Here is a 25,770-nt window from a genome sequence, read left to right as displayed (position 1 = left end):
ACAAGCTTTGCCAGCATGCGTCATACCCCAGCACAGGGGCAACATCGCTTCACTCACTCGTGGCAGCCATCGTCCTTGTCCTCCAATGTTTGCTTCACTAGCCATGCCGGAGAACCGAGCAAACTCCGCCTGAGGGGGCACGATACTACCGAGTACAAGACTAGCAGTAATTATGGAGATGCACAACCAAAGCCTTGTCTGAGGTAGACCGGGTTCAAGGGCTTCTACCCTTTCACACAGCAGCACAACCGAATGCCGTCCCTTCCGGAGGTGTGAAGAACAAGAACGAAGATCAGGAAATGATATCGCCACATCTGCCGGACGATGTCGTATATGAGAAGCCTGAGGAAGCATCAAGCCATCTCTCATCATTCTCCTTCACATCAAACTCACAATGGAATCAACCACCAAAGACTGGCAACCCACCATGCCCGCTCCGCCCTCCCCACGCCACACAGAAGACCTCGAAGCCGGCTGGCAACCCCAGTACGCCGCTTCTATGGAAACGTTAGCGATCCCCCGACAGACGTTCGAGAAGATCTACCTTAATCCTCCGATTGATGTCAAAGGAGATCTCAGAAACATCTATGTACCTGTCTCAATCCCCAGAAACGTGATGGCAGAGCTAATGAAGTGACAGGCCAACCCAACGCCCCTCGGTCTCGTGGGCTTTCTTGTCGCTACCATGCCGGTCAGCTTCCAGCTCATGCGTTTGGGACGCGCAGGTGGTGATGGAGCGGCGACGGTAGGATTGAGCTTTTATTTCGGGGGAATGCTGCAGCTTCTGGCTTGTGTTATGGAGTGGGTACTGGGGAATACGTTTAGTTTTCTGGTGTTTGGCTCGTTTGGTAAGCCTTCCTCGCCTACTGATTTGTCGGCTTCCTAACGACGATCTGTAGGAGCCGCATGGTTCGCACTCTCCTCCCTAAACCTAGAGCCCTTCGCATCAGGGTCCCACTCCGTCTACGCCAATGAGGCCGAATTCGACGCAAGTTTCGGTACGCACAGCCCTCCCCCTCCCTGCCCTCTTCACTGACCAAGTCTTCCCTCACAGCCTACGGCCTCATAACCTTCGGCCTCCTAACCCTAACCTTCGGCTTCTGCGCCCTGCGCACCAACATAATCTTCGTCTTTTGCTTCCTGTCGGTCAGTATCGCCCTCTTCATCTTCGCCGGCTCCTTCTTCGCCATGGCCCACGGCCACTCGGAAGCAGCGGCGAAGATGCAGTTCTTTGTCGGCGGAACGTTCTTTTCTTGTTGTGTCATGGCTTGGTATTTGCTGATTGCGAATTTGTTGGAGGTGCTGGAGTTTGGGGTTTCGTTGCCTGTGGGGGATTTGAGTCGCAGGTTGAAGGGGATTGGGAGGAAGCCTGAGTATAGGGATCGGTCGAAGTCGGTTTAGAATCTAGATGGAAAGGGGGCAAGGTGAAGATCTGGATATCCGGTCGAGGATGCAGCGTGGTGGAATGAGATTGGTTTGTGATGGTCTAAGCATTCTGATTATCTTCTGGCTTCAATGTTATAGCGGGTTTTCTCTTAGAGTGATCGTGAATGAATTTATATTGATAGCAGAGTCATTAGCCACAAACATAGCAGCGAGGTCATATGTTCCACTCCCCAGTCCACTCGCCCTCTGGACGCAGTTGACGTTTGAGTCAATGGGCCATTTGTAGATCCAATGCTGGTGGTAGGCAGAGACGACGAGCCATCACCAGTAACCCCTACTGCCGTAGTCGCTGAGGCTTGGCCGTTGCTCGGCCTGCCCGTAGAGATGGTTTGCGAAACGCCGTTGACGATAGCTATCAAACCTCCAGCATCCAGAGAGTACGTGGTCCCAGACACGACGACCTCGCCGCCTGGGGTGAGCACTTGACCAGGAGCAATTGTGAGCTCGCCATCGGATCCCACCGTGAAGGTGTGTCCATTGGCAGTGATTGTAGCCGGGCTCGACAACTCAGATCCCGCGGTGACGGCGTGTGTTGTGCCATCGATCACGACAGCATTCGATTGCAAGGCAATGACGCCGATCCCGGGTACGCTGGTCATCATCCCTACACGAAGTACTTTGCCAGGTTCAATCGTGAATTCGCCATCTGGTCCTACTGTGAATGTGTTGCCACCAGCAGTGATGATTCCAGCGCTTGATGGTTCAGCGATTGCAGAGAAAGTATGCGTGGTGCCATCGATCACTACAGCATTCGTCTCTGCCACAAGGTTCTCAATACCAGCAATGCTAGTGGTCTCTCCCGTTACAAGAGTCGAACCTCCCACAACAGAAAGACCATCAGAGATCTGAGCAACCGTGAGTGTATCGCCTCTCGGCCCTTGTAAAATTGCTCCCACAGTTGGAGCTGGCGTGGCTGGCGGGCTGTGGAAGACGACGGACGACCCATCGATAACCACTGCAGACGAATGTGCGACAACATTTCCAACATTAGGAAGGCTCAAAGTCCCGCCAACATGTAGAGTAGTCGATCCCACAACGAGGACGGGTACAGTCGGATCTCTGAAGACAGTAACCTCTTCATTGTTGGAATTCGTGAGAATAGCCACTGGTGCTGGACCGTGGGCAGCGGGCCCAGTACTTTGCTGAGTGTCTTGCTGAGGTGGATCGCCATTGAGTGTCGGTTGCACCGCCGTGGGCTGTGGCGGTTGATCTGGAGCATTAGCAGGGCTTGGGTCTGCTGTTGGGTCATTTTGAGCTTGTGTCATCCCAAAGGCACTCGCGATGATGCCGCCAATGTTGCGGGTGTTCGTCTGAGATGCAGGAGCTTCGACGTTGACGCCGTCATCTTGCGATGGTGGTGATTCGGTAGGAGCCCCATCAGGATTGCCGTCGTTGCCTCCTTGGGTTGGCGCACCATTACCCGTTGGCGAGGCTTGCCCTGCTTCTGACCCATCAGTAGGAGAAGGGAGCGTTGTATCAGGTGTACCACCAGGCTTTGCTGTTGGTAAGGTAGCATCAGGCGTGGGTTCTGCCGGATTTGGCGCAGGAGCAGTGGGCTTTACAGCATGATCGGCTTCAGTCAGAGCCAATGGAGGATCAAACAATATACCCTCCGGCATGGCCGTGAAGTTGCAACCGGACGAACCCTCCGAGAAGAGAATCGTACTGAGCTCTGGCGGGATAGATAGCATTGGGTCATAGTCGTTCCAAATTGTCGAGCAAAGGTTTTCCGTGGCATAGTCTGACCAAGTGACGCTCGTTGCTGTGGTCACACTTCCATTCCGAGTGTATGTCGTGGTATACTCCGCCACACCAAGTGGATTCGAGAAGCATCTTGGCTGACAGCGATAGGCGTCTGCTGGAACGATGCCATTCAGATGCGCATAGTTGAACGAATGAGGTGTGCCTTCTATACCTCCACCTATCTTGCCACAGTAGCTGGAGATGGCAGTTGAGCTCTGCGGTACAAGGAATCTCTTGACATCAGAGAATGATTGTCCGTCGCTTTTGCCGATCAGCTCTCCTTCGAATGCGATGTAGACGGTCGGCGATGTCAGTGTGGCATTGAAGGCTACAGCGGTATTGGGCGCACCAGCGATCGTAGGAGTCGGCGTTTGAGTGGCACAGTGGTCCATATCGCACAGATCGCAGTCGCTGGCCGTCTTGACAGGCCAGTAAAGAAGCTGTACATGCGCCGTGTTGACAATACAAACGGGGGGTATCAGACTCATTCTCTTTCGGTGAATAGGAGGTGGTATGCCGCATATTGGATCGATTGCTTCAGAGGGCTCGGGAGGTGGTTGCGCCGTGAACGTCTGTGTTGAGAGTCTTGCCTCTATTGAAGACCATCGCCATTTGCTGTATGCTGTTGATGCTTTTGAGTAGGAGCTATTGAGGTAAGCGCAATCGCTGCTCTGGATCATGCATGGCGGCGCTGTGACGTTGACATAAACTTCGGTGGCTGTCTCGAAAGTCGACATGGTTGTACTCGATGTGACATACACGCTCGTGGAGAAGTTCGTCGTCCCGTCGATGCGTGTGTAGCCATCGCAGAGCGTGTAAGGCGTTGCTCCCGGCGCGAGAGAGGTCGTCGTAGTGAACCACGTCGAGCGCTCAAACACAACATCTGGGGTCGAGGTTTGAAAGGTTGTGGTGGAAACCAGGCTAGATCCCCAAGACAGGTACCAGTCGATTTTGGCAGAATTGCATTCGGATGCGTACGCTAATCCAGATCCCGTGGTGAGCTGCTGCGTTATATTGTTGGCCTTGACGAGTCTCGAAGCCGACAAAACTGGTGCGCCTGTACTGGGAAGAAGCACATGCCGCGCAGTCGTCTCGTTAGATCCTGCGGTGCCGTTGTGCCACTGCGCTTCCGCCTCGACAATGCCGCAGTACAGTAGAAGCAAGCAGATCCAAATGCTGTACATGCGTTCAACGCGCATGTTGTCGCATCAGCATCAAAGTTCATATAGTCAGAGCATCACATATGGCTGAGGGGAGAACAAAAAGAGTTATACCCAGGTGTTCAGGTCGAGAGAGTTCGTTCGAGACCACTCTGTTGTGCCCTACTGTCGCCAAGCGAAAGAAGACATGGACATGGTTGCTTGACGGCCTTGGCCACGCCTCCAAGTATCAGCCACGCCAGCTGAGAGTCACAGTAGCCTATGAGGTCTTGCCGGCTACAATTGTTCATGACGGCTATTTTCGACCTTTGGGTGAGCCCTCTAAAGGTAGATGCATTCCAGAACCGGGTCATTTGGGAACGTCTTCGTGGGCCCTCCTTGGATATACTACCATAGTGTTGCTGCTTCGCATCGCGCAGGAAGCACACTTGAATCCCGAGGGCATCGTGTAACACCAACACAGCCCAATGCGGCCCAGTGGCGTGCTTCCCAAATCTGCGAAGAAGACACTACCAGCTATATATGGGAGCACTCCGTGTTTACTGCCAAATAATCGATAGTGCCTGGTTGGTGGTCAAACCTGGAAGTGTACATGCAGTGGCCTGAGCAAGTCTTCGTTTTGGCCCCAGGTGTGCAAGCGAGCGCTCCATCTTGATCACGCGCCCAAAACGCATTCGCGTCTAGCATCAAGAAGGCCTCCAATATTTTGTGACTTGGTAGTCAGCCTCAGACGAAATGGTACCTAGGGGCACTTCTGTCGCAGACAGTCGTAGAAGCCGTGGAAAATCAGGAGGTGAGGTCGGATTTTAACTTTGCATCCCTGTTGTTCTGCTGGTTTCAACGCACGCGCCTGCGACGCGGCGACGACGACCTTGATGGCATATTGATTGACCTCGCCCGTAACTTGATTGACCAGGCACTCCAGTCCCGTATTGGCATCATTATTTTGTTGATGAAGTTGATGATGAGAAAGACGAAGGACGGCAAGACATATACCGAGGGAGCCCCACCACGCCCCTCGCCCGAACCCAGTGCCATTAGTAAACATGGCCTTGCTATCACCGGTGCCGTCATTCGGGGCTGCTCCATCAATTCTAATCGCTCCCTTAAACAAATGCTCGCCCGCCGGTAGCATCGGAATACACCTCCCCAGCCACCGATTTCCCCCAGAGTAGACGACGATGCCAAAACAACCTGCCAACCCGGAACCGGCTCACCCAGACGTAGATTCGATGCTCTCCCGAAAGTTTGGCAAAGAGGTCGCCAACTACTTCTCAGGATCACCCTTGAATCGACTGGCCTTCTTGCGAGCCGACAATGTCTTCCTGTCCCAGGCGTTGAAGCACTCGAGTAAGCATGGGCAGAAAGCATGGTAATATCCAAGCTGATCAGACTCAGGCACATCATTCCTCCTCTGCAACGAACTCCAACCTCTCGTCCAAGCCAACACTCCACCCGGCGCTGGCAAGCTTGCATACGTGAAGTATGAGGATATCAAACCTGTCATCGGCGAGAACCCATATGCACAGACCGAGAAAGAGATAATAGAGGCATATAACAGCGATGTATACGTTCCACAGATGATCTTCTTGGGAATTGACGAGAAGGATAAGAATGGACTGGAATACCAAGGCAAGAACAAATACATGGGTGCCCCTTACTTCGCGATCGATGTTACGCCGAGAAACAGCGTAAAAGAGGCTTGCGAGAAGTTGATCGAGGCGCAGAAAGCAAAGGGACTAGATTTCTCAAAGGGTCGTGTCATGGATGTTGTAGCGCAAGATGGTGAGTGGAATAATGAGGTCTGAAGTGCTAAAGCTGACATTCGCAAAGCGGCCGTCTACGCAGAGGCACGGCAACTTCTCGACTGGAACGTTCGCAATCCCTTCTGTGCATCCTGTGGCCAACCTACAATGAGCGTCAATGCTGGCTTCAAGCGAACCTGCCCTCCTACGGACAAGTCGACGAAGCGCATTAGTAACGCCCTTCCTTCGACCACCGAGCAGGTGGTGGATCAGAGCGCGAGGCCACCATGCGTTACGCGAAACGGCGTTTCCAACCTTTCATTCCCACGCACCGATCCTACTGTGATCATGGCAGTCGTGAATTCGGCAGGAGACAAGATTTTGCTTGGACGGCAGAGACGGTGGCCACCGTATTGGTTCTCGACCTTGGCAGGCTTCGCAGAACCAGCTGAGTCGATCGAAGAAGCAGTGAGGCGAGAGGTATACGAGGAAGCAGGAGTCCTTCTAGGGCGTGTGGTTATTCACTCGACGCAACCTTGGCCGTATCCTGCGAACTTGATGATCGGCGCGATTGGTCAGGCTATCCCCACGGGTGAGACCATTGATCTCGGTAATGATCCGGAGCTGGATGATGCGAGATGGTTTGATTTTGAGGAAGTGAGAAACGCGCTGGCAGTTGGAACTTCAGGGCTTGGAGAAGATGCTCCTGCAGGTTACAAGGAGGGCGGTTTGAGGTTACCACCGAACACTGCGATTGCCAATCAGCTCATGACGGCCGTTGTGAATGGCTTTGCCAGTGGTGAGAGCAAGATATGACGAGCATGCGCGAGGCCGAAATGTTTGTCTCTAGAAAGAGAAGAGCACTGTTCGCACGCGACCGCGGGAAGTCGCGATGCATAGACATTGTGTGCACCGCAAATAGATCTGTAGTCACGTATTGAGGATTTGAAGACTCAGGACTCTCCCACGGAGTTTCCTCACCTGTACATTCTGGACCTGGTTCACATGCAGATGGGGCATCACATGCAACCGGAAGTCGCCGAACAAGTGTCTGGTCGCCTTCACATGCAGTGCGTTCGCTTATATATTTGACAGCACTTCATGGCAACTTAGACTCAACAACAAATACACATACACATACACCTACTCGGCTCCATTCGCCAACAGCGACAGCTGTTACCCGCCGCGATGCCTGACGACCAGCATAAAGTCACAGAGCGTACACAACTGTCGGCGCCGCAGGATGTCGTTGATACAATCTGGAAAAACTTCACATCACACAAGCCGGGCTTCATTAGTAGCCTACTGAGGCCAAGTGAAGAGGCCGACAGCCGGAACCCATCGAGAGAAGCAGATGCAGATGCCGGAAGCTACGGTGCAGCACGGAGGGCCTGCATCGACGAGGTCACCTCCATTGTGCGTGAGTGCTCGCAGCGGAACCAGATGTTCACTGATCCTGAGTTCGACATCCTGGATGACTTCGAGAACAAAGGAAACACGCGGAAGTGGAAGTGTCTGTTCAGCTTGCACTACCCTTCAGGCCGTGGCACGATTCAGTACCGTCCCGACGGGTTGGCATCCTGTGCTATGAGCTCTCAATTACACTCCACGAGTCCGGCTGAAGCGTCAAGTTTGGATGCTTCGTGCGATGGCGCCTGCAGTTCAGGCTCTCGAGACACCTTCCGGTCGACACCAGATGCTGTCCGCCGAATTCACGACATTTTTGACAGTCCCACATTTGCCCCACAGGCTACCAGAAAGCATTTGCCATCCCTTGAGTATGATCCGGCCTTCGGCTGTTCGTGGCTACAAGCAGAAAGACTTGTGAAGGGCGCCGAAACCGCCAAGGCGTGGTCGCAAGTGACTTTGCTCGCTCTGAGCATGCTGCGACTGCTCGACCTTGTCAGCCTGAGCACTTTTTCCAAGAGCGTGACCACATTTGGGCTGCTGATAGCAGCGTGCATTGCCATGAAGGAATTTGGCAACCGATGGACGGGTCCGAATTTTGCATCCTGTCACATCAAGCAAGGCAGTATTGGCGATTGCTGGTGGATGTCTGCAATAGCTGCGCTGTGCAGTCGCAGCGACCTAATGCGCAAGCTTTGCGTTGCCTGGGACCAGGACTGTGGTGTCTATGGATTCGTATTCTACCGAGACGGTGCCTGGATCCACACAGTCGTGGACGACCGCCTCTACCTTTCCGACGATGATGACTCCAGCCCAGAGGATGCGAAATTCAGCGACGACCGCTGCAGTAACAAGGCGACCCTGCAGAGGGGTTCAGATGCTCTTCACTTTGCCAAATGTGCTAAATCAGATTACACTTGGCTACCGTTGCTCCAGAAGGCGTTTGCAAAAGTACACGGTGACTATCAGGCTCTCATCCGTGGCGAGATCTCGGAAGGCTTGGAAGACATCACGGGCGGGATTGGTGAGATCCTGGACACCGACGATACAAAAGATCAAGAGCGACTTTGGCACGAGCTTTCCAGAATGGATCGAGAGTGCCTATATGCTCTTGCCATGCCACCTAAACGCAGAAAGGACTCAAGGCTTGGCCTTATGTTCGAGCATGCTTATGCGGTAGAGAAGGCGTGCTCCTTCCTCCACCTTGATGGCTGGAAACTAAAGCGAGTCAGGCTCTTGAAGATCCGGTATGTTCAACCAACTTTATGTCTGTGATGCAGCAGGACTAACTCATTTCTAGTAACCCCTGGGGCTTGAAGAAAGGAGTCTGGCAAGGAGACTGGGGTGCAGGAAGCAGGCGATGGGGTCCTGTCTCTATGTGGTGGCTGCAGCCGCAGGGCAATGAAGATGGCGTCTTCTACATGACCTTCGAGGCTGCCCTGAAAATGTTTGCGGCGCTTCAACGAACATCGGTATTCGACGACAGCATCTGGACGATCCAGCAAGAATGGGTCAGCATGAACGTCCACTGGAATCCACAGTTCAATGCCGTCTACTTCGAGCTGCACTTGACAGAAGACTCGAAGACTGCCTTCTCGATATCGCAATTGGACAAACGCTACTTCGCGACCCTTCAAGGCCGGTACGCATTCCACTTGGAGTTCGCGATCAAGAAGAAAGGCACCCAAGAAAACAAGTTCATTGTAAAGTGCAAAGCACCGAAGCTAAACGAAAAATACCCCCAGAGATCCACCAGCATCACAACGGATCTGAAGAGTGGCGTCTATGAGATTCTGGTCAAGGTAACGGCAGTGGAGCTGGAGAGTTCGGATGGAGCACAATGGATCGCCGAGGACGTCCTGAAACAATCCAAACGCTGCCATGTCAAACTGCAACAGACCGCCCGCAACTATGACCAGGCGTATGGGAAGCTCAAGACGATAGAGCCAAAGTCGGTGAACCCAGAGCAGCCGAAAAAGTCAGAGCAGCCAGAGAACTCAGAGAATTCGGAACCAGAGGAACCAGAGAAACCCGAGAAGGCAGAGAAAAAAGAGAAGTCAGAGAAGCCAGAGAAGCCAGAGCAGCCGAAGAAGTCAGACAAGTCAGAGAAGCCATCAAGCGAAGGTGCCGACAGCGACCAGTTCGTATACCCCGACCCAGGCATGGTAGCATGGAACGCAGTATGTGGTATCGGCTTGCGTGTATTCAGCAAAGACCCTGCCATGCGACTCGAGGTCCATCATCGAGACGAAGACAAATCATCGGAGACCAAGGAGCCTGCCAAAACAGAGTCGGCCACGAAGAAGGACGAGGAGAAGAAGAATGAGGAGAAGACGAACGAGACGTGGAAGGTTACTATCGAGGGTGTTGCAAAATGGGAGAAGGAGAAAGCCTCTGGTGCCTCGCAGCAAGCTAGCTCCGAGGACCGTGTGGAGGAGAGCACGCAGCGCGATGATAAGGACAACAAACAGCAGTCGCCGCAAGACTGAGGATAGAGTCTCATCACAAGATCTATCAAGATGGCACGGCCTTCGCGAAAATCTGTGGCTATGATTCTTATCAGGAATGGAAGTATAAGCGACTCGGTTGAGAAGGGTCGACAGGAGACTGTGAATGGACCAAAAAGGCGAGACTCCTCCAACAAGGCTAGGTCTGAGGCAGCGGAACACTCCCATCAAAACAGCAGCTAGAAAATGCGAATGACTCCATAGCTGTCATACATGTAACTACATAGAAAGAAGTAAACCTCTCCACGGAGCACTTCGAGCGCAACGCAGGTGGATTTTAGGTATACATCTCGCCCATTACGGCCGTGGCTGTGCTGAAATCACTGACATTCACCCGAGTTGCGCGCCAAGCTGATTGGCCGAGCGCTTCGTACGAGCTGGCGTCGGGGTTTGTGCCTGGTGCGGACGATGCTTAGACCCGACCTTCCGTGGAAATAGGAATCTCGTCGTTACGTAGGTTGTACGAGGCAGCAAGGTTGGTGGGTGATATATGAGGGTCTGCTGGCGCTGAAGGTTTGGGTTTGTCTTGTTCATACAATAACATCACTAAAGACTCCAGATCAACATCACAGAGATCATACAATACGGAGATGTCATCACCTTTGATCGAGACTACACTTCCCAACAAGAAGGTCGTCCTCCACTACGACAGCAGCTCAGTCGACGACCGATCCGACGCATCATTACTTCAGCCATCTTCTCGAACACCCAGCATCTTTAGCTCGAGGTCGAGGTCAAGTTCGACCACAAGCAGGAGCAGCAACAGCAGCTCAAACAGCAGCTCAAACCACTCCGAACAACACGAGAAACCAGAAAGCAAGACACAACCGAAGCCAAAGTCACAACGCCCAGTACGAAAGCCGGTCCGAAACTCCTCGCAGATTGAAGAACCAAGATCGTTGAAGGAGAGGCTTCAGGCGGATCTGGACTCTAGCTCTATGCAGGCCTTCTCGTCGAGCAAGAGGCACTGAAGAGATATCTTGTACGCTTGAGAGAACTTGGAAAAATGGAGAGAGGCAGAAACATGGCCTCGTGGACGAGATGCTGTCATGAAGTCGGCTTCGAGCAAGCGGCCTTTGAGACGGTGGAGAACATGTGAAGCGGTATACTTCAGTATCAGACTGTAACCTGGCACTGGGTCTCAATTATATTGATGATCGTGTAGTTAGGGTAAATCAAGACCTTACCACTAGCTTATCCCGTTGTTCCCATGCCCTCGCCTCACCACGCGTGTAATCTCCAAGTCTCACGTGGACTGAGACAGATGATCCAAGGTGGGTTTGTTGTCGATAGAAGAGCTTCGCAACTCTCCATCGAACACACAGACAGCCTTCCCCTTTCGCACAGAGCAGCGGCCAGTCGTTTTGGTCTTCGTGCAGGCAAGCAAAACATCAGCAAGCCGTTTGCATTGACTTTCGGATCAAGGACGCAGCCGCCGGGTATGACCTGGTCACTTCTGTGACACTTGCGAGACACGTCACGGTCCCTGAGTATCCTGGCAAGTGTGCACGTCAGACAGCTGGATGCCACGGAAACCACACCTCTTGCCAACGAAAGTCATATCGAAGTCGTTGTACGAAAGACGAAGGACGAAGACGAGAAGGGTGCAGTGTGATCGGGTATTGCGGATGATCGCCGGCGCCACGGCTGAATAACGGATAGCGCCTCCTTAGCGCCAATGGCAGCGACGACTTCATCACTGCGCAGGTTGGCCTTGCTTGCAATCATCGGCTTCTTCATCACCGTCTTCTTCCTGGTTCAGAAGCCTTACGATGGAGTCTCGGGATCATCGTGGTCCCAAGACGCGCAATCCGAGGACGAATCTTCACGGGAGAAAACACCGCTGAATCCTGATCACATTGTCCCGTTTGTGCCAGAGACATATGGACCACCCAAAGATGAGATCTTGAAGCCAGCAACAACGCTACTGACCAGTGTCAAGCTGGCAAAGCCAACAAATATACCCAGTCACAGCCCTGTTACCGCAGACGTATCGACAACAGCCCCATCTGAGCCGCCAGCCCAGACTTGGTCATGGGAATACACCCAAGGCGTGATCAAGTCTTGGGTGAAAACATGGCCTGTCCCCGCCATCGAAGGACACTGGCCTCCATATGAAGACTATCGGGACGAGGACTATGATCCTAATCTGTGGGAAGGCTTTTTGTGGAACAATGAGATCTACATCAACAGCGGCATTCGGCTTCTCGTGTCAGACGGTGAGGCTGAACTCAGCAAGGTCGAGCCATATATGCCTTATCCGGCGTATAACACCGAGTCTTGGCAGCGACAGTGGCGCGGAACCTATACTTCCTGTGAGGGCCCAAGAGGAAAGCTTCTGAACGCCAGTGATGAAGATATTATCAAGGCATATCCTGCCTTACCTACTGGATTCCCAAGCGCAGCTATTGGATATACCAACCTCACTGGCTTTTCCGTCGATGCGCACTGCTTTGATCGACACCATCGCTACGGTCCTTACGGATTTGGACAGGGCGAACGAGAAGATGCCGAGGATTGGCAGGAGCCAACCGTCCGTCCAGATTGGACATCAGTGAACTGGCAGAAACTTCAAGATAAGTGCTTGATGAAGAACAAAGATCGATACAAGCCGAAAGCGCGCCAGCCACCAGTATTAAAGCCGGGGAAAGACTTGCCCTCGAAGCTGTCTTCCGCGCCCCCAGTTCCACAATTGCGCTCTCCTGATTACCATTCACGAACGGCTATCTTAGTGAGGGCCTGGGAGGGCCTGCCCTTCGGCGAAGATGAATTGCAGAATATGAGAGCCCTCATTACCGAGTTGTCGCTTCACAGTGGCGGAGAGTTCCAAGTCTTCATCTTGTACCACATCGAAGACGAGAATATGGACATTTGGAAGAACCAGGAGCTCTACAAAGATTCACTCCACGATCTCCCTCGAGAACTACAGAGCATCAGCATTCTTTGGAACAGCAAGCTCTGTCATGAGTGGTATCCAAAAATTGGGGACTGCAATAACTTTTGGCATCCCTACATACCACTTCAGTGGTTCTCCTTAACTCATCCTGAGTTCGACTTTGTCTGGAATTGGGAGGCTGATGTGCGATATACGGGCAATTACTACGAATTGCTGGATGGGGTGGCATCCTTTGCGAGAAACTCGTCGAGAAAGTACATGTGGGAACGCAACCAGCGATTCTACGTACCATCGGCTCACGGTTCATACGAAGACTTCCTCAACTCGACTTATGAAGCTGCTGATCGTGCGACCGAGGAGGGTGAGAAAAGCCCCTGGGGAAAGAATGCTTGGAACGACAAAGCTCAGCGGCCAATAGGCCCTACGCCGCCGAGATCTATCGACGAAGACGACTTTGAATGGGGCGTGGGAGAGGACGCTGACCTCATCACATTTCAGCCGATCTGGGACCCAAGAGAGGTAGACTGGACTTTTAAAGAGAAGATTTGGAACTTCCTGCCCGGCTTCAGGCCCACGTTCACCGAGGAAGACCCTATGGCTGCGAATTTTCGACACTCCGATTTTGGCAAGATACCTCGCCGAACAACGATTGGATCGCATTTGCGCTTGAGCGCTCGTCAGCTCTACGCGATGCATCTCGAGAACCTGGCAGGCAGAACGATGGCGGCTGAGATGTGGCCTGCCACTGTAGCTCTCCACCACGGGCTCAAGGCAGTCTATGCACCCCACCCCGTCTGGACGGATCGAGTCTGGCCTGCTTGGTATCTGGATGCTGTGCTGAATGCAAATCGAGGCGAAGATGCCCGGTGGGGACAAAAGGACGACAGCATCTGGGTACATGATCGGTCACACAACCTGGCTGGAACGTCGTGGTTCGTCGAAGCTGACTTTCCGAAGACATTGTACAGGCGTTGGCTGGGCTTGAGAAGAATTGATGGCAGTCCGCTTGCTGAGATCGATGGGAAGCAATGGGAAGATGAAGGAATGACCATCGATCTCCCAGTGGGCGAGAATGGCGGAGAACAAGAGGTGAGAGTGGGAGGTCACGGGAGAATGTGCTTGCCACCGATGCTGCTACATCTTGTCAAGGATGTATATGATGAAGCGATCCCTCAGCAAGTGTCGATGCCACCACCACCGCCTGCAGAAGAGGCCGAGGAGGAAGGAGCGGAGCCCATACCGTTCCCAAATGAGCGAGGGAGAATTTGAAGCCTGATTGACTGTTGATCTTTGCTCGAGCATGACACACGAATGCATATATACACAAATCAGTATATACCCATCAATTCTCGTTCCCGTCCTTATCATCAGCCAAACACCACATGTTCCAGGTCAACCGATGAAGTCCAGGAATCCAGATCGATCTGGTGTGGCGCACTAGCATGTGGCTTGCACAATGCCTCCCAAGATCCTCGATGACCTCAACAAAGACGGGCTTCGCGCACATCGCAGCTCCTTTAGGCGCGCCTAGACGCCTCAGCTCATCTCATCAGTCTCGAAACAATTGGTGTAAGAACTGATCAGATGTTTTTGACAATGACATCGCCACGGTAGGTATGCGATGCGCCTTCATTACTTCAATACTCTCCACGCAATCTCACCTCGACGATGAACGACCACCATGACCATCGAACAGAGGAAGCCGGGTCATCGACAATACCCTCATCGATCAAGATCACCAAGCGACATGACCGCTCGTTCTTCATGCTGGTGCTGCACAGCATTATCCGGCCTTTGAAGGGCCGCGTGGTCAAGCTGCAGGACCCATTACCAGCCGGGTCGCCCAAGCTCGAAGCCTCAAAAAGAGCGCTGAAGAAAGTCGACGTTCATGAGCGGATAGTGGAAGACATACGGGTGTACGACCTGAGGCCGAAGCGGTCGCGGACGAGGAAAGAGGAGAAGAGACAGGTGGTGAAGAAGAGGATATACTACTTCTGCGGCGGAGGATGGCGGTCGCCTGCTACGGGTGAGCATTGGGCCCTGCTCACAGAGATGGCTTCCCAACTCCCGGACACCCAGGTCTCGCTCGTCAGCTATCCCCTCGCGCCGAAGTCCCCTGCGCCGCAGACATTTCCCAAGCTCATGAGGCTCTACCGCGAGGTCATGCGCAAGGCACACGAGGCCGGAGAGGAGGTCATCCTCGCGGGCGATTCGGCTGGCGGTAACATCGTGCTGAGCATCATCGTAAGCGCACTTCTCGAAGACGCAGAGAAAGGGGAAGAATTGCCCTGCGCCAAAGCCATTTTCGCCATGTGTCCGTCTACCGACCTCCGACGACAGAATCCCGACATGGACGCCCTCGAAGCATGGGATCCGCTGCTCAGAATCGCATTCATCAAAGACACCGCCAAATCCTGGTGCGGCGATTGGGACCCCAGCGATATCCGCGTCTCACCCATCCTAGGAGACCTCACACCGTTAGCGAAGCGCGGCGTCCCTGTACACGGCATGACGGGTGGTTGGGACATTCTGGGTCCGGATGCGATTTTGTTTCGCGAGGCGTGTGCGAAAGCTGGCGTGAGGGGGGAGTGGTTGGAGTGGGATAAGCAGATGCATTGTTGGCCGTCGGCGTTTTCTTTCAGGGTAAGGGAGAGTGTGGCGGCGAAGGATTGGATGGTGGATGTTTTGAGGAGGGTTTGAGGATTGGTCTTCTTGTTGAGCGATGGCGTTGTTGGGATAAAGCGGGACGGATATACCACTGTGTAACGTACATGTATTTGCACTTTATGGGGGTTGAGATGGTTCTGGGTGTCAGACAGCCATGCTGGATGGTGGCCTTTGGTCTGGCTGATAGATCGAATCGGGAAACGAGAAAGATACAAAGAGTGCGAACACATACTCACCGGTAGGAAGCATAAACACATCTTCCACTATCACTTAACTCCCATACCCTCCCCCTTCGTCAACCTCCCTCCTCTAAAAGGGATCCACCACAGCTCCAAACATCTCGGCTATCACACCCGAAGCCATCGACCTCATATATTCCACTCTCCAGACGAACAACAAACCTCAACACCCAAACCCCCAAACCCCCATCCAACATGCCGCAAAACGTAACAACCTCCTCCGGCAACAACCCCCTCATAGCCCAAATCTACGCCGCCCAAACCCCCTCCGAACTGCAAACCCTCTACAACAGCTGGGCCTCCAAATACAACCAAGACCTCTCCGAGCAGGACTACCAAGCACCCACGCACGTCGCGCACGCGATCCTCAAACATTTCCCTGGTGCCAGGACCGCTTTCGACGCGGGCTGTGGGACGGGACTTTCTGGCCTGGCGTTGAAGGCTTCTTTGTCGGGTCTGGAGGTTTTGGATGGCGTGGATTTGTCGGAGGGGATGTTAGAGGAGGCGAGGGGGACGGGGGTGTATACGTCTCTCGAGCCCTGCGATTTGACGAAGCCGTTGGACGATGCAGAAGATGGTGCTTATGATGTGGTTATTTGTGTTGGGACGCTCACGCATGGACATGTGGGTCCTGTTCCGGCTTTGGGGGAGTTTGTGAGGGTTGTGAAGGAGGGGAGGGGCGTTGTGGCTGCGACGGTGTTGGATGATATTTGGGAGGGGGAGGGGTTTAAGAGGGAGGTGGAGAGGTTGGAAAGGGAGGGCATGGTGGAGGTTTTGGGGAGGGAGAGTATGCCGTATCGGAGGGCTGCTGGGGTGCATGCGAGGGTTTTGGTTTTGAGGAAGAGGTGAGTCGATTGCCGTTCTGGTAGGGTCGGATTCAACATCTGAAGCGGTGTATTGCACAGTGGATGTGAGATACCCCCGATTGAGAAGGATCTGCTAATGGTTCTGAATGTGTAGCGTTTCATCGTACTGCGTACATTATAATCTTCCAAGTCGTTTTCAAATCATTCGTCGTTCCTTTTTATTGACCCACTTACGAAGGTCACATCAATCATGAAGTCCTGCCACTGCAACGCAAGTCAAGGAGGCAGCTGTCAAGCTACGACGCTGGCTGACCTCTTCCAAGAGCATTGTAAGCATCCGCCTCGCCCCAGATGTTCGTCGTCAAGTTGCACAGAAGATCGGTGTCTGCATCAAACTTATGGTCATTCGCGTAGCATTGCCAGAAAGGTGTGACGCCATACGCAGGGAACATGTATTGCACGTAAAGGCCAGTGCAAACACTCTTCTGCGAACACCAATCCTGGCAAAGCTGTCGCGCGTCGCTCTTCTCGGTCACGTCGCTGCTGAGTTGCAGAGTGTCTCGGTCGGTGGTGTCCTGGCAACCTTCCTGAGGACCCCAGACGTGGGTATAGCTGGGTGCTGCAAGGGTGATGGTTGCGGTTCTGGTGGTGCTCAGAGTTTGGGTGAAGGACTCAACGGCGGTTTGGGTGGTAATGGTCGTTGTTGCTGTGTTCGTCGCAGCTTGGTCGCCGATACATGAGCATGCTGTTGCGATCTCGTCGTCGCCCATGCTCGAGAGACTCTCCAGAGCTTCTGATGTGGCACATGTTGTTGCTCTTGCTTTGAGTCTTCGAGCAGTTGCTCCTGTCTTCTTTGCGGCTGGTGTTGTTGAGACGAAGGTCGTTCGTGTCGTGCTACTGGTCGTGGTCGTGGTTGAGATTGTGAACAGGGTCGTCGAAGCACTGTATCAGGTCAGAGTGGGCTCTTCTCCGTTTCAGGTGTTGTCCATACTCAGTCAACGTCCTCGTAGTGGTGTACGCGGGCACTCTTGACGAGCACTCACTCGCTGCCGCATCGTTGCCTTGCAGACATGACAATGATGAATAGTCATCCTTGGTACAGACGTTACTGGCGGCAAGAACGGTTGATGATGCGAACGCAGCAACAGCCGCGATGAAACATTGATTCTTCATAGCGATGCAGTGTATATGGAATAGCTTTGAGCACTTAAGAGCAAGTTTGAGGGAGACGTAATCTTTAACAACGTTCTGGAGAGACACTGCAGATCATATGTAGGAAACGGGAGTCGGGGTTCACCTACCAAACTGGAGAGGCGGTACGTCAGCCACAAGACCATCGGCAGGTTGGACGCTGATGTCTTGCAAAAAGCAGGCAAGGTGGAGGCGAGCGTCGGACGTTTTCGTCCAGGAGCGACGAATGCACCGAACCAAGCTCCAAACGTTTGTCGATCCCTTGAGCGTCCAAGCTTGATGTTGGAACGAAGACGGCTGGACAAGCAGATCAGGCACCCGCTCGGCTGTCATGCATGGTACCTGCGTCTTCGAACCTGCATGAGATGTTGAGAAGATCTTTCATCAATCAGCATTGTGCTTCTCACGATGCAATGGTATGCTTCTTGAAAGTTGAGTGGTCCTAAACTGCTGCTCCCACGTCTTCGTTGGCGGGGAGAGAAGGCTGGAACGTTCCGGTGCCCCATTCGGGGGCCTAACGGTCAAGCTCGCATGATGGCCCTGGCGGAAGCTTAAACGCCAATCTGCCACCCAATTTGAACTTCATCCGTCGATGGCGTGCGTTCTGCTGGAGAAATGCGTGGCCGTGGTGATCGCCATTTCATGAACAGGTGCAAAGTCCAGGCCTCAAAATCATTTTGCGGTTCAGAAGAACATCTGGAAAACTTGGCAACACGTGGTTGACAAGAAAATGATGTTGAAATGTTGTAGAGTAACCACTTCGGAGGAGTCTGAGGACCCGTGTTTCAGGGAGAGACATCGACAGCACCGCGGCTGATGGGAAGTTCCTCCGACTTCCGGCAATGGTGAAAGCGGTCAGATTCCGGACCGCGACGAGCGAGGGGGGCGATGTGCGATACAAGATGTCTGTCCGGCAGCTCGGTGAGGCGATGGCATTTGAACAAAGAAAAGCAGAAAGGTTTCCAGTCAACGGCCAGCAATACTATGGTATGGCAACAAAGCTGACATTACGGGTACTTCAGCTCGGCGGTCAACAGTCCATCCACAGCTCCTGGAACACTGTCGAGCAACTGCAGCTCGGCTTTCATGTTGAACATGAGCATGGTCTGCAGCTCACTTCGATCAAGCATCTCGTTTGGGTTGTCGGACAGCAGCTTGGTGCCTTTCTTTCGATCTCTTGCTGTTAGGGCGAGTATTCCTTGAGCACCCTGTGTGTCGTCCCCGACCAGTAGATGAGCGCTGCGAAGGCCGATTCGTTGTAGTTGTGGTACGCAATGTTCTTCGCTCTCATGCATTAGTGCTCTCGAGCCGTACTTGTAGGTTGAGAGAATGGCCATTCCGTCAGGATCAAAGTCGGCGAGGCCGTAGACCGGTGGTGACGCGAAACCATTCTGCGGTGACGCTGTGCTCAATAGTCGCAGCATTGCTCGGCTGGAGAGATCAGGATAACCTTTGCCGGTCATGACAACGCCTTGCGACCGAATTACATCCCAGAAGTCGGATGCAGCAATCGAGCGGAAGGTCGCTTCTTTCTCAATGACCAGGATAAACTTTACGTCTGACATGTCGACTGACAGGATTTCGTTGACATTCGTAATCAACATTCCCTCTCTGTCTGCCCTGGCGTCGACTATAGAGCCGTCTTTGTGGCAGATGTTGACTGCGCCTGCAATAAGGCCTTTCGCGGCAGCCGTTACATTGAGAGAAGAGCGAGTGACGCCAAAAGTCAATGCAATGTCGTCAACATAGCGGTCAACATGGGACTGTTTGCCAAATAGTGCTGGATCGCGGTAGAAGATGTCCCTGTGATATAAGTACCAGCTTCTTCATAGCATTCAATTTGATGCATACCTCTTGCTCAAGACTGTATTGGTACGAGTCGCTTCGTGCATGAGCTCTAGAATGCGAAGTACCACAGCTGCAGACTCAGTTCACATCATCTTTGTGAGCGTCTGGCGAAATCTTACAAAACCTCCATGCTTCTTCAGCACTTTTGCCTGGGAAGCAGATAAGCCTCTCAGAACTTGTCGCTTCACCATCTCTGGCCGAGCGGTTTGTCTTGCGAGACTTTAACGTGATGCTGATCTCGTCTTTCTCGTTGAGTAAAGCGTCAACGATTCGCTCAAAACAGGCTTCAATCTTGGCTGTGACATTTGAACTACTGAGTTGTCAGTGTAAGTAGAAGTGAATGTGAATGTGAATGTGATACTCTTGATCATATGCCTCCTGCTCCGCAGGCGCCGAGTCACCAGCTTCAATCATTTCATCCGAATCGTTCTCTTTCCTTTCATTCGCATCTCTGCAGCGCTGCAAGTTTGGTATGTCGAAATCCTCGTCAGCGACCTCGGCGAAGGTGATGTTAGCAGTTTGGTCATTCAAAGACTCCTGCGAGGAGTCCGGCAGCAATTGGGCCTCATCAAAGAGGTCTTGAAAGTCGTCGTCATCGAAGTCCATCTTCGCGGCGATGCTTCATTCTTCATTGAGGTAAAAGAAGACGTGGTGAAGTCGGCTTGGGATGGATTTCGAGATGTGGCCCGAGCGCCCGCGACGCGTTCGGGACGTGTTTCCCCAGACGACCGCAGCTTCCCACACTTCACGTCTGCCGCCTATTCACCCATCTCGACCGCCATACAAATACACCACCGCCCCGCAAATGGATGACATCGTATCTTCACCACTCGAGCCAAATTACAAGAAACGGCCGGCGCCCGAGGACGGTTCTCCAGACAAGAAGCCCTTAAACCTCAAGGGAAACCAGTTCATGATGCCAACGCCGCCCGACACCGACAACTCGAGCAACGTGAGCCCTGAGGCTGATGCCAACAACGATGAGGCTACGCGTGCTGCATCTCCAGCTCCAAGCAGCTCAGCCATGAGCAGCGTCATTGAGAATACACACGACACCAGTGCCGAGAGCTCTGCTCCAACCGTCGGCGCTTCGAGCTCGGGTCCCCCTCCAGCAAAGCGACGCAAGCTGACCCCTACCGAGCGATTGGAGAAGCAACAGGCGAAGGAGGCAAAGGATAGGGCGAAGGCGGAAGAAAAGGCGCGCAAGGACGAGCAGAAGCGCGTCAGAGATGAGGAGAAGAGGCGGAAAGCCGAAGAGCTGGAAGCGAAGAAGCGCGAGAAGGAATTGAAAGAAGAACAGAAAGTGCAGGAGAAGTTGAAGAAAGAACGTAGCCAGATGCGACTGGGTGCCTTCTTCCAGCGAGGCCCAGCTACACCCGCGAAGCCTGACAATGCCACCACCGATGGTGATGAAGACGCTGCGATCAGAGCTAGGCGCCGGTCGCTGTCTCTGGAGCTGTACGATGATGTGGCAGATAATATCAAGACACCAGCCAAAGGAACACCTCCACCGCCGTCTGCAAAGAAGGAATGTGTGAAGAGTGTCTCCGATTACCAGAAGACGTTCCTTGCTTTTCAGCTTCAGTCCCACTGCCGAATGCCGCCCATCGCTCAGCCTGCGTCTGAGGCTGCCCAGGATGCATTCGAGCAAGAGTTGAAGGACCCCTCCTTAAAGGAGAAGTTTGACCTTGGCCTGATCGACTCGTACGAAGCACCCACCGAAACCAAACATTACTTTGCAGGCCATCCTGAACGTGGGATGCCAGATCCAGACATTAAAGCACTCATTGATACTATCGCGGGGACATCGCACCAACCAATCGACTTGACTGGCGAATCCAGCACCGAAGGCGCTTTGGCCCGTCTCCATGGGCTCTCCATCAAGCATTTGCAGTTCTACGAGGATGTGCGGCCTGCTTATTGCGGCACGTACACCAAGATCCGGTCACCACGAGCTGTTCGCAAAGTAACTCGAAACCCATTCACTCGTGCCCGGCCAGACACAGACTACGATTACGACTCAGAGGCGGAGTGGGAGGAACCAAAAGAGGATGATGAAGAGCTTCTTTCCGACGACGAGGATGAGGGCGACAGCCAGGCTGATGGCAACGAAATCAACGATTTCCTAGACGACGAAGATGATGACAAGAACAAGCGAAAAGTCATCACCAGCGAGCTGGTTCCAGAGAGTACAGGCCTTTGCTGGATCGATTCTACTGGCCGCAACGAGCAGGAGAAAGAATTACAAGGCATGCGCATGGGGGTGCTGTTGCCTGCTTTTTCTGGCACTACCATCGATCCTTTCTCTACCGAATACTGGGACTCGCCATCATACCAGGTTCCAGCACTTCAAGTGAACGAGAAGCCCGCGGCTGCCAGTACTCCCATGGCCCCACCGAGGGTGCCTTTGCAGCCGCGACTCAACACCAATGGGTCGATTGACAAGAAGCATGATCTGTTGGGTGCAGCTGCCGGAGAGAAAGGTGCCATCACGAGTGTTGTGGCAGTCGTTCAGGGAGCTAAGAGAGGCCCGAAACCGGCTCCCAAAACACTCAGCAAGGAAGATATGGATGAGTTCAAAGAGGCTGTCATCGGCAGTCCGATTGGCAAACTTGAGTTGCAGAAGGGCTTGAAAGCCAGGTAAGTTGGGCCAAATCTGTTTCATCTAACTATGCTAATGTGACTTCGCAGGTTCCCCAAGATGACCAACGAAGTGATCAAGGAGACGCTGAGCTCCCAATTCGCACAAGTCGGCAAGGGCAAGGCTGATAAGCGCTGGGTCTTTGTCGGCGAGTCCTGAGTTCAGCGCATAACAAAAACAACACGAGCGATATTCTTGGCGCTGTGATGATTGGGTTCGCAGCTAATTCCTGCCGGCGAGACTATTGATGCGATGCGGCCAGAAGTGTACAGCATGGACATCGAATGCATGAAGCCTAAAGAAGGCAAAAATGATAGAGGAAACGCATTGGCATCTAGCTCACGAAGCATGAAAAGACGGCATGTAAGGTACAGGTCAAATGAAAGGAACGTGGCTCATTACGACTCGCATTCAAGCAGCAGCTACGACCTCCGGTGCTTGTTCTTTATCCGTCTTCCGATATTGCACCTTTGCGCGCATCTTCCTGTACTCATCTTGCGTTACAGGGTCGTATTTGACCGGACGCTCTGCATCTGTGCAAACGGGAAGACATTCCACAAGGCTCGAGGGGTCTGCGCTGACGAAATAGGGAATAGAATGTCGCGCTCTCGTCAGCCTTCGAGTCCCCTCATATCGATCAGAAAGCGGTGGCAGCGTCACACGATGCAACGTGGACTTGAGATAATCTGGCAAACAGGTCAGTCGAAAACATCCACATTCAAAAAGAGACAATCCAACTGACCATTACTCCACCTCATCAACAAATCGCCCACATTCATCACACACGCCCCTGGCACCGGCGTCGCAGGCGCAAACTTGCCCCTCTCACTCGGATCCTCCACCTCCAACCCACCGCAATCATCCTGGAACAACATCGTGATACTCCCCCAATCCGAATGCGCCGAGATCCTCGCCACGCGTCCCTCTTCCATGTCCTGCGCCGGCACGGGTGGGTAGTGCAGCAAGCGGAGCTGGTTGTTGTGTCCGCTGTGGAATTTGATCAGATACTCTGGGTCTTCTAATCCGATGCCGAGGGCTATGGCGCGGAGGATCTCTTGCGCGACGCGGTTGCACGCCCAGTAGAATTCCGTGGTGAAGGAGCGGAAGTTTGGCAGGACGTCTTCGGGGAGCCAGACGTTTGGTTGAAGGGGGTTATCTTCACTCCCGATTTCGTACGATTCCTTCATATCCGTCACGGCGCGCAGGCTTTCGCCGATGGATTCGTCGCCGTCCATGTACTGCGATACTTTCTCGAGACCTGGGTGGGAGTAGCCTCGATGGACGTCGGGGCCGTCTGGGTGCGGGGCGAGCATTTTGTCCTCGTGGGGGAGGTCGAAGAGGGCTTTTGAGGTGGCAAAGGCCTTGTCGAGGAGGTCTTGGGGCAGGCCGTGGTTGATTATGTAGACGAAGCCGACGGATTGGCAGGCGGAGATGAGTTCTTTGGCGACGGCGAGGCGTGTGGATGGGGATGTCGAAGAATTCCATTCGGCGAAGTCGACGATGGGGATTGGGGAGGAGGCTGGCGGGGCGCTTTCAGGTAGGGAGCCCATCTTGATAGATGCTGATGCTGATTGTGTTTCTAGGATATGTCTTGTCGTTGTTCAGGACATCAGATTAACCCTCGTTTGATGTCGACCTTGGCGCGGACGTCAACAGGCTCAATAAGCCAATCAGCCTGCTACGAATGCGAACTCGCATCACCCAAGTCAGCTTGACATGCCATCGGCGAGGTGATGTTCGCCACGTCGGCCTACCACTTCGCGAACCTCTACTGATAGGCCTAGCAATACTCCATTGCTCAGCCCCGCGAACGTGTGGGGTCAATTCGGGCAGCCCCGCTCGCCTACCGCGAGTTCACATGCGAGTGCTACGACTCTCTTCTTTCTCCTGACTCATGGGGAGTATAAGAGGTCTGCAAGGCATCAAGACAGTATACTTCCAATCGCGTCGACGTCAATTCTTCAGGCTGCGAAAGTCACGTCCACGCCTGTCAGACCGAAACGTATCCGTTCCAAACCGCCCCCTTCGCCTTGAGAAAGCCACATACGAGTATAACATGCTCAGAAGTGTCGGAGAAATGATTGCCATGGATGCGTCTGTACTGCCAAAGCATCGTAAGCACTATTCGCCGAAGAAATTGCTCACAAAGGCTATGGCAGAACGACAGCCGACGTCCGGCCTTTCCGGTTCCAGTTGGCCTATGTCTAACTTCTATCCACTTGGCCACTTGGGCCACTCCCATTCGATCGGTATGTATGGGAGTAGACAAAGTGTCGCGGCCTTTCAAGTGCTCCTGCTCCCGATCGCACCGACCTTCCGTATCTGCGTATGCACAGGCTGGTTTTGAAGGTCAACCTGGTTAGTCGACCTTGAGTTGCTCATGGGACTGTAAGTCTGCTGCTCGGCGAGTGTAGTGAACGGGACTCGAAGAGTCGTATTAAAGGTATTGTCCAGACTGCTCTCAAAGGCACTTGACCTCGAGCAAACCAACTTCGACAACTATCCACATCGATCACCGATCATGCAGTGTGAGCTTGACCCAGCGAACGGTACCGAAATCGCGACTAACGGCAGCGAATCCATGTGCAGTCACCACAATCGTCCTTTCCATCATCAGCCTCGCTGCAGCGGCTCAGGCAGCGTGCTATTCTGCCCCATCGCGTGAAGCATGCTCTCTGCCTACGTGGTGCAATGGATTGTGTACGGATGCCTACCGTAATTGTCTGGTAGGAAGATGCGAGTAGTGCCACATTGGTCTTGGGAGAGGATTCATTATGGTTTATCATCGTGGAAGGGCGTGGGTAGTATGTAAGTTAATAAATGCGATACTATACTACGAAGCTGACTTCTGAGATCAGAGTTGTACAGAGCTATAAAACGAGATTCGGTGTGCCGGCACTTGTCTGTTGAAAAGAATCTTGCCATCAACTTGATTCAGATCCATTTTCTGCGTCTCTTACAACTCCCTTCAGCCCACAACTTCCTCCCCGGGATCCCTCACACCGCGATCGTCACTGCACATCTTGCCAAGCAGCAGAGTGTACCACCACTGATAGGCAAAGCAGTGTCACCAGATAGCACCAAAGCCCTACGGCTGTAACACCTGCAGGTGTGGGGGCCCCAAGGTGCAACCCTTGTCAGCTCCAACGCCGATCAACAGCTTTATCATCGCCTCGTTTAAGCAGGTTGTCTCTTCGCCACGTCGAATGATCTCTCTTTCGTCAATCGGATTGTCCGCTGTTTCGGTGCAAGAAGCTTAAAACTTATGCAGCGGCAGTCTACTCTCTTCGCCAATTCTGGGAAGACACTTCAACGCTATCGACACCTTGCAAGCTACCCCTTGGGCGGCATACCACATGGAATGACTTGATTGGGGGAATTTATCGACGTAAGGGAAGATCAGACACGATAATAGAAACGTCACAAGATATTCCCTGCTCAAACTTCGAGCAGCAACTATCGCTCGTTGAGCCA

The 25,770-nt window shown here is 53.2% G+C and overlaps 11 protein-coding genes across 11 annotated transcripts; 8 read left to right on the top strand and 3 right to left on the bottom strand.

Moving 5' to 3' along the window:
- Window positions 1-499: 499 nt before the first annotated feature.
- On the top strand, window positions 500-1,401 carry M409DRAFT_63862 (uncharacterized protein; the record flags this gene model as incomplete). The annotated part of the gene is made up of 4 exons (XM_033815806.1): window positions 500-589; window positions 641-848; window positions 900-998; window positions 1,055-1,401. The coding sequence occupies 4 exons, from the start codon at window positions 500-502 to the stop codon at window positions 1,399-1,401; spliced, it is 744 nt and encodes a 247-aa protein (XP_033671693.1).
- A 4,129-nt stretch (window positions 1,402-5,530) lies between these two features.
- M409DRAFT_18776 (uncharacterized protein) lies at window positions 5,531-6,910 on the top strand (the record flags this gene model as incomplete). The annotated part of the gene is made up of 3 exons (XM_033804642.1): window positions 5,531-5,699; window positions 5,748-6,134; window positions 6,183-6,910. 3 exons carry the CDS (start codon window positions 5,531-5,533, stop codon window positions 6,908-6,910), a joined length of 1,284 nt encoding a protein of 427 aa, XP_033671692.1.
- Window positions 6,911-7,282: 372 nt separating this feature from the next.
- M409DRAFT_63860 (uncharacterized protein) lies at window positions 7,283-9,990 on the top strand (the record flags this gene model as incomplete). Its single annotated transcript, XM_033815805.1, has 3 exons — window positions 7,283-7,872; window positions 8,002-8,748; window positions 8,802-9,990. The coding sequence occupies 3 exons, from the start codon at window positions 7,283-7,285 to the stop codon at window positions 9,988-9,990; spliced, it is 2,526 nt and encodes an 841-aa protein (XP_033671691.1).
- Window positions 9,991-11,686: 1,696 nt separating this feature from the next.
- M409DRAFT_51057 (uncharacterized protein) lies at window positions 11,687-14,173 on the top strand (the record flags this gene model as incomplete). The annotated part of the gene is made up of 1 exon (XM_033811703.1): window positions 11,687-14,173. The coding sequence occupies one exon, from the start codon at window positions 11,687-11,689 to the stop codon at window positions 14,171-14,173; it is 2,487 nt and encodes an 828-aa protein (XP_033671690.1).
- A 399-nt stretch (window positions 14,174-14,572) lies between these two features.
- On the top strand, window positions 14,573-15,604 carry M409DRAFT_51056 (uncharacterized protein; the record flags this gene model as incomplete). The annotated part of the gene is made up of 1 exon (XM_033811702.1): window positions 14,573-15,604. The coding sequence occupies one exon, from the start codon at window positions 14,573-14,575 to the stop codon at window positions 15,602-15,604; it is 1,032 nt and encodes a 343-aa protein (XP_033671689.1).
- Window positions 15,605-16,005: 401 nt separating this feature from the next.
- On the top strand, window positions 16,006-16,659 carry M409DRAFT_18772 (uncharacterized protein; the record flags this gene model as incomplete). Its single annotated transcript, XM_033804641.1, has 1 exon — window positions 16,006-16,659. One exon carries the CDS (start codon window positions 16,006-16,008, stop codon window positions 16,657-16,659), a length of 654 nt encoding a protein of 217 aa, XP_033671688.1.
- Window positions 16,660-16,912: 253 nt separating this feature from the next.
- Window positions 16,913-18,140, bottom strand: M409DRAFT_51054 (uncharacterized protein; the record flags this gene model as incomplete). The annotated part of the gene is made up of 3 exons (XM_033811701.1): window positions 16,913-17,558; window positions 17,608-17,875; window positions 17,918-18,140. The coding sequence occupies 3 exons, from the start codon at window positions 18,138-18,140 to the stop codon at window positions 16,913-16,915; spliced, it is 1,137 nt and encodes a 378-aa protein (XP_033671687.1).
- Window positions 18,141-18,814: 674 nt separating this feature from the next.
- M409DRAFT_63857 (uncharacterized protein) lies at window positions 18,815-20,261 on the bottom strand (the record flags this gene model as incomplete). The annotated part of the gene is made up of 4 exons (XM_033815804.1): window positions 18,815-19,610; window positions 19,659-19,725; window positions 19,775-19,965; window positions 20,017-20,261. The coding sequence occupies 4 exons, from the start codon at window positions 20,259-20,261 to the stop codon at window positions 18,815-18,817; spliced, it is 1,299 nt and encodes a 432-aa protein (XP_033671686.1).
- Window positions 20,262-20,460: 199 nt separating this feature from the next.
- Window positions 20,461-22,455, top strand: M409DRAFT_18769 (uncharacterized protein; the record flags this gene model as incomplete). Its single annotated transcript, XM_033804640.1, has 2 exons — window positions 20,461-22,295; window positions 22,347-22,455. The coding sequence occupies 2 exons, from the start codon at window positions 20,461-20,463 to the stop codon at window positions 22,453-22,455; spliced, it is 1,944 nt and encodes a 647-aa protein (XP_033671685.1).
- A 252-nt stretch (window positions 22,456-22,707) lies between these two features.
- M409DRAFT_18768 (uncharacterized protein) lies at window positions 22,708-23,846 on the bottom strand (the record flags this gene model as incomplete). The annotated part of the gene is made up of 2 exons (XM_033804639.1): window positions 22,708-22,982; window positions 23,039-23,846. The coding sequence occupies 2 exons, from the start codon at window positions 23,844-23,846 to the stop codon at window positions 22,708-22,710; spliced, it is 1,083 nt and encodes a 360-aa protein (XP_033671684.1).
- A 506-nt stretch (window positions 23,847-24,352) lies between these two features.
- M409DRAFT_51050 (uncharacterized protein) lies at window positions 24,353-24,961 on the top strand (the record flags this gene model as incomplete). The annotated part of the gene is made up of 2 exons (XM_033811700.1): window positions 24,353-24,545; window positions 24,711-24,961. 2 exons carry the CDS (start codon window positions 24,353-24,355, stop codon window positions 24,959-24,961), a joined length of 444 nt encoding a protein of 147 aa, XP_033671683.1.
- Window positions 24,962-25,770: the final 809 nt, after the last annotated feature.

This window comes from Zasmidium cellare, assembly GCF_010093935.1.
Source record: "Zasmidium cellare ATCC 36951 unplaced genomic scaffold M409scaffold_6, whole genome shotgun sequence".
Taxonomy (NCBI): Eukaryota; Fungi; Ascomycota; class Dothideomycetes; order Mycosphaerellales; family Mycosphaerellaceae; genus Zasmidium; species Zasmidium cellare.
Note: the sequence above shows the minus strand (reverse complement) of the source record. Positions and strands in the feature narration are given on the sequence as shown.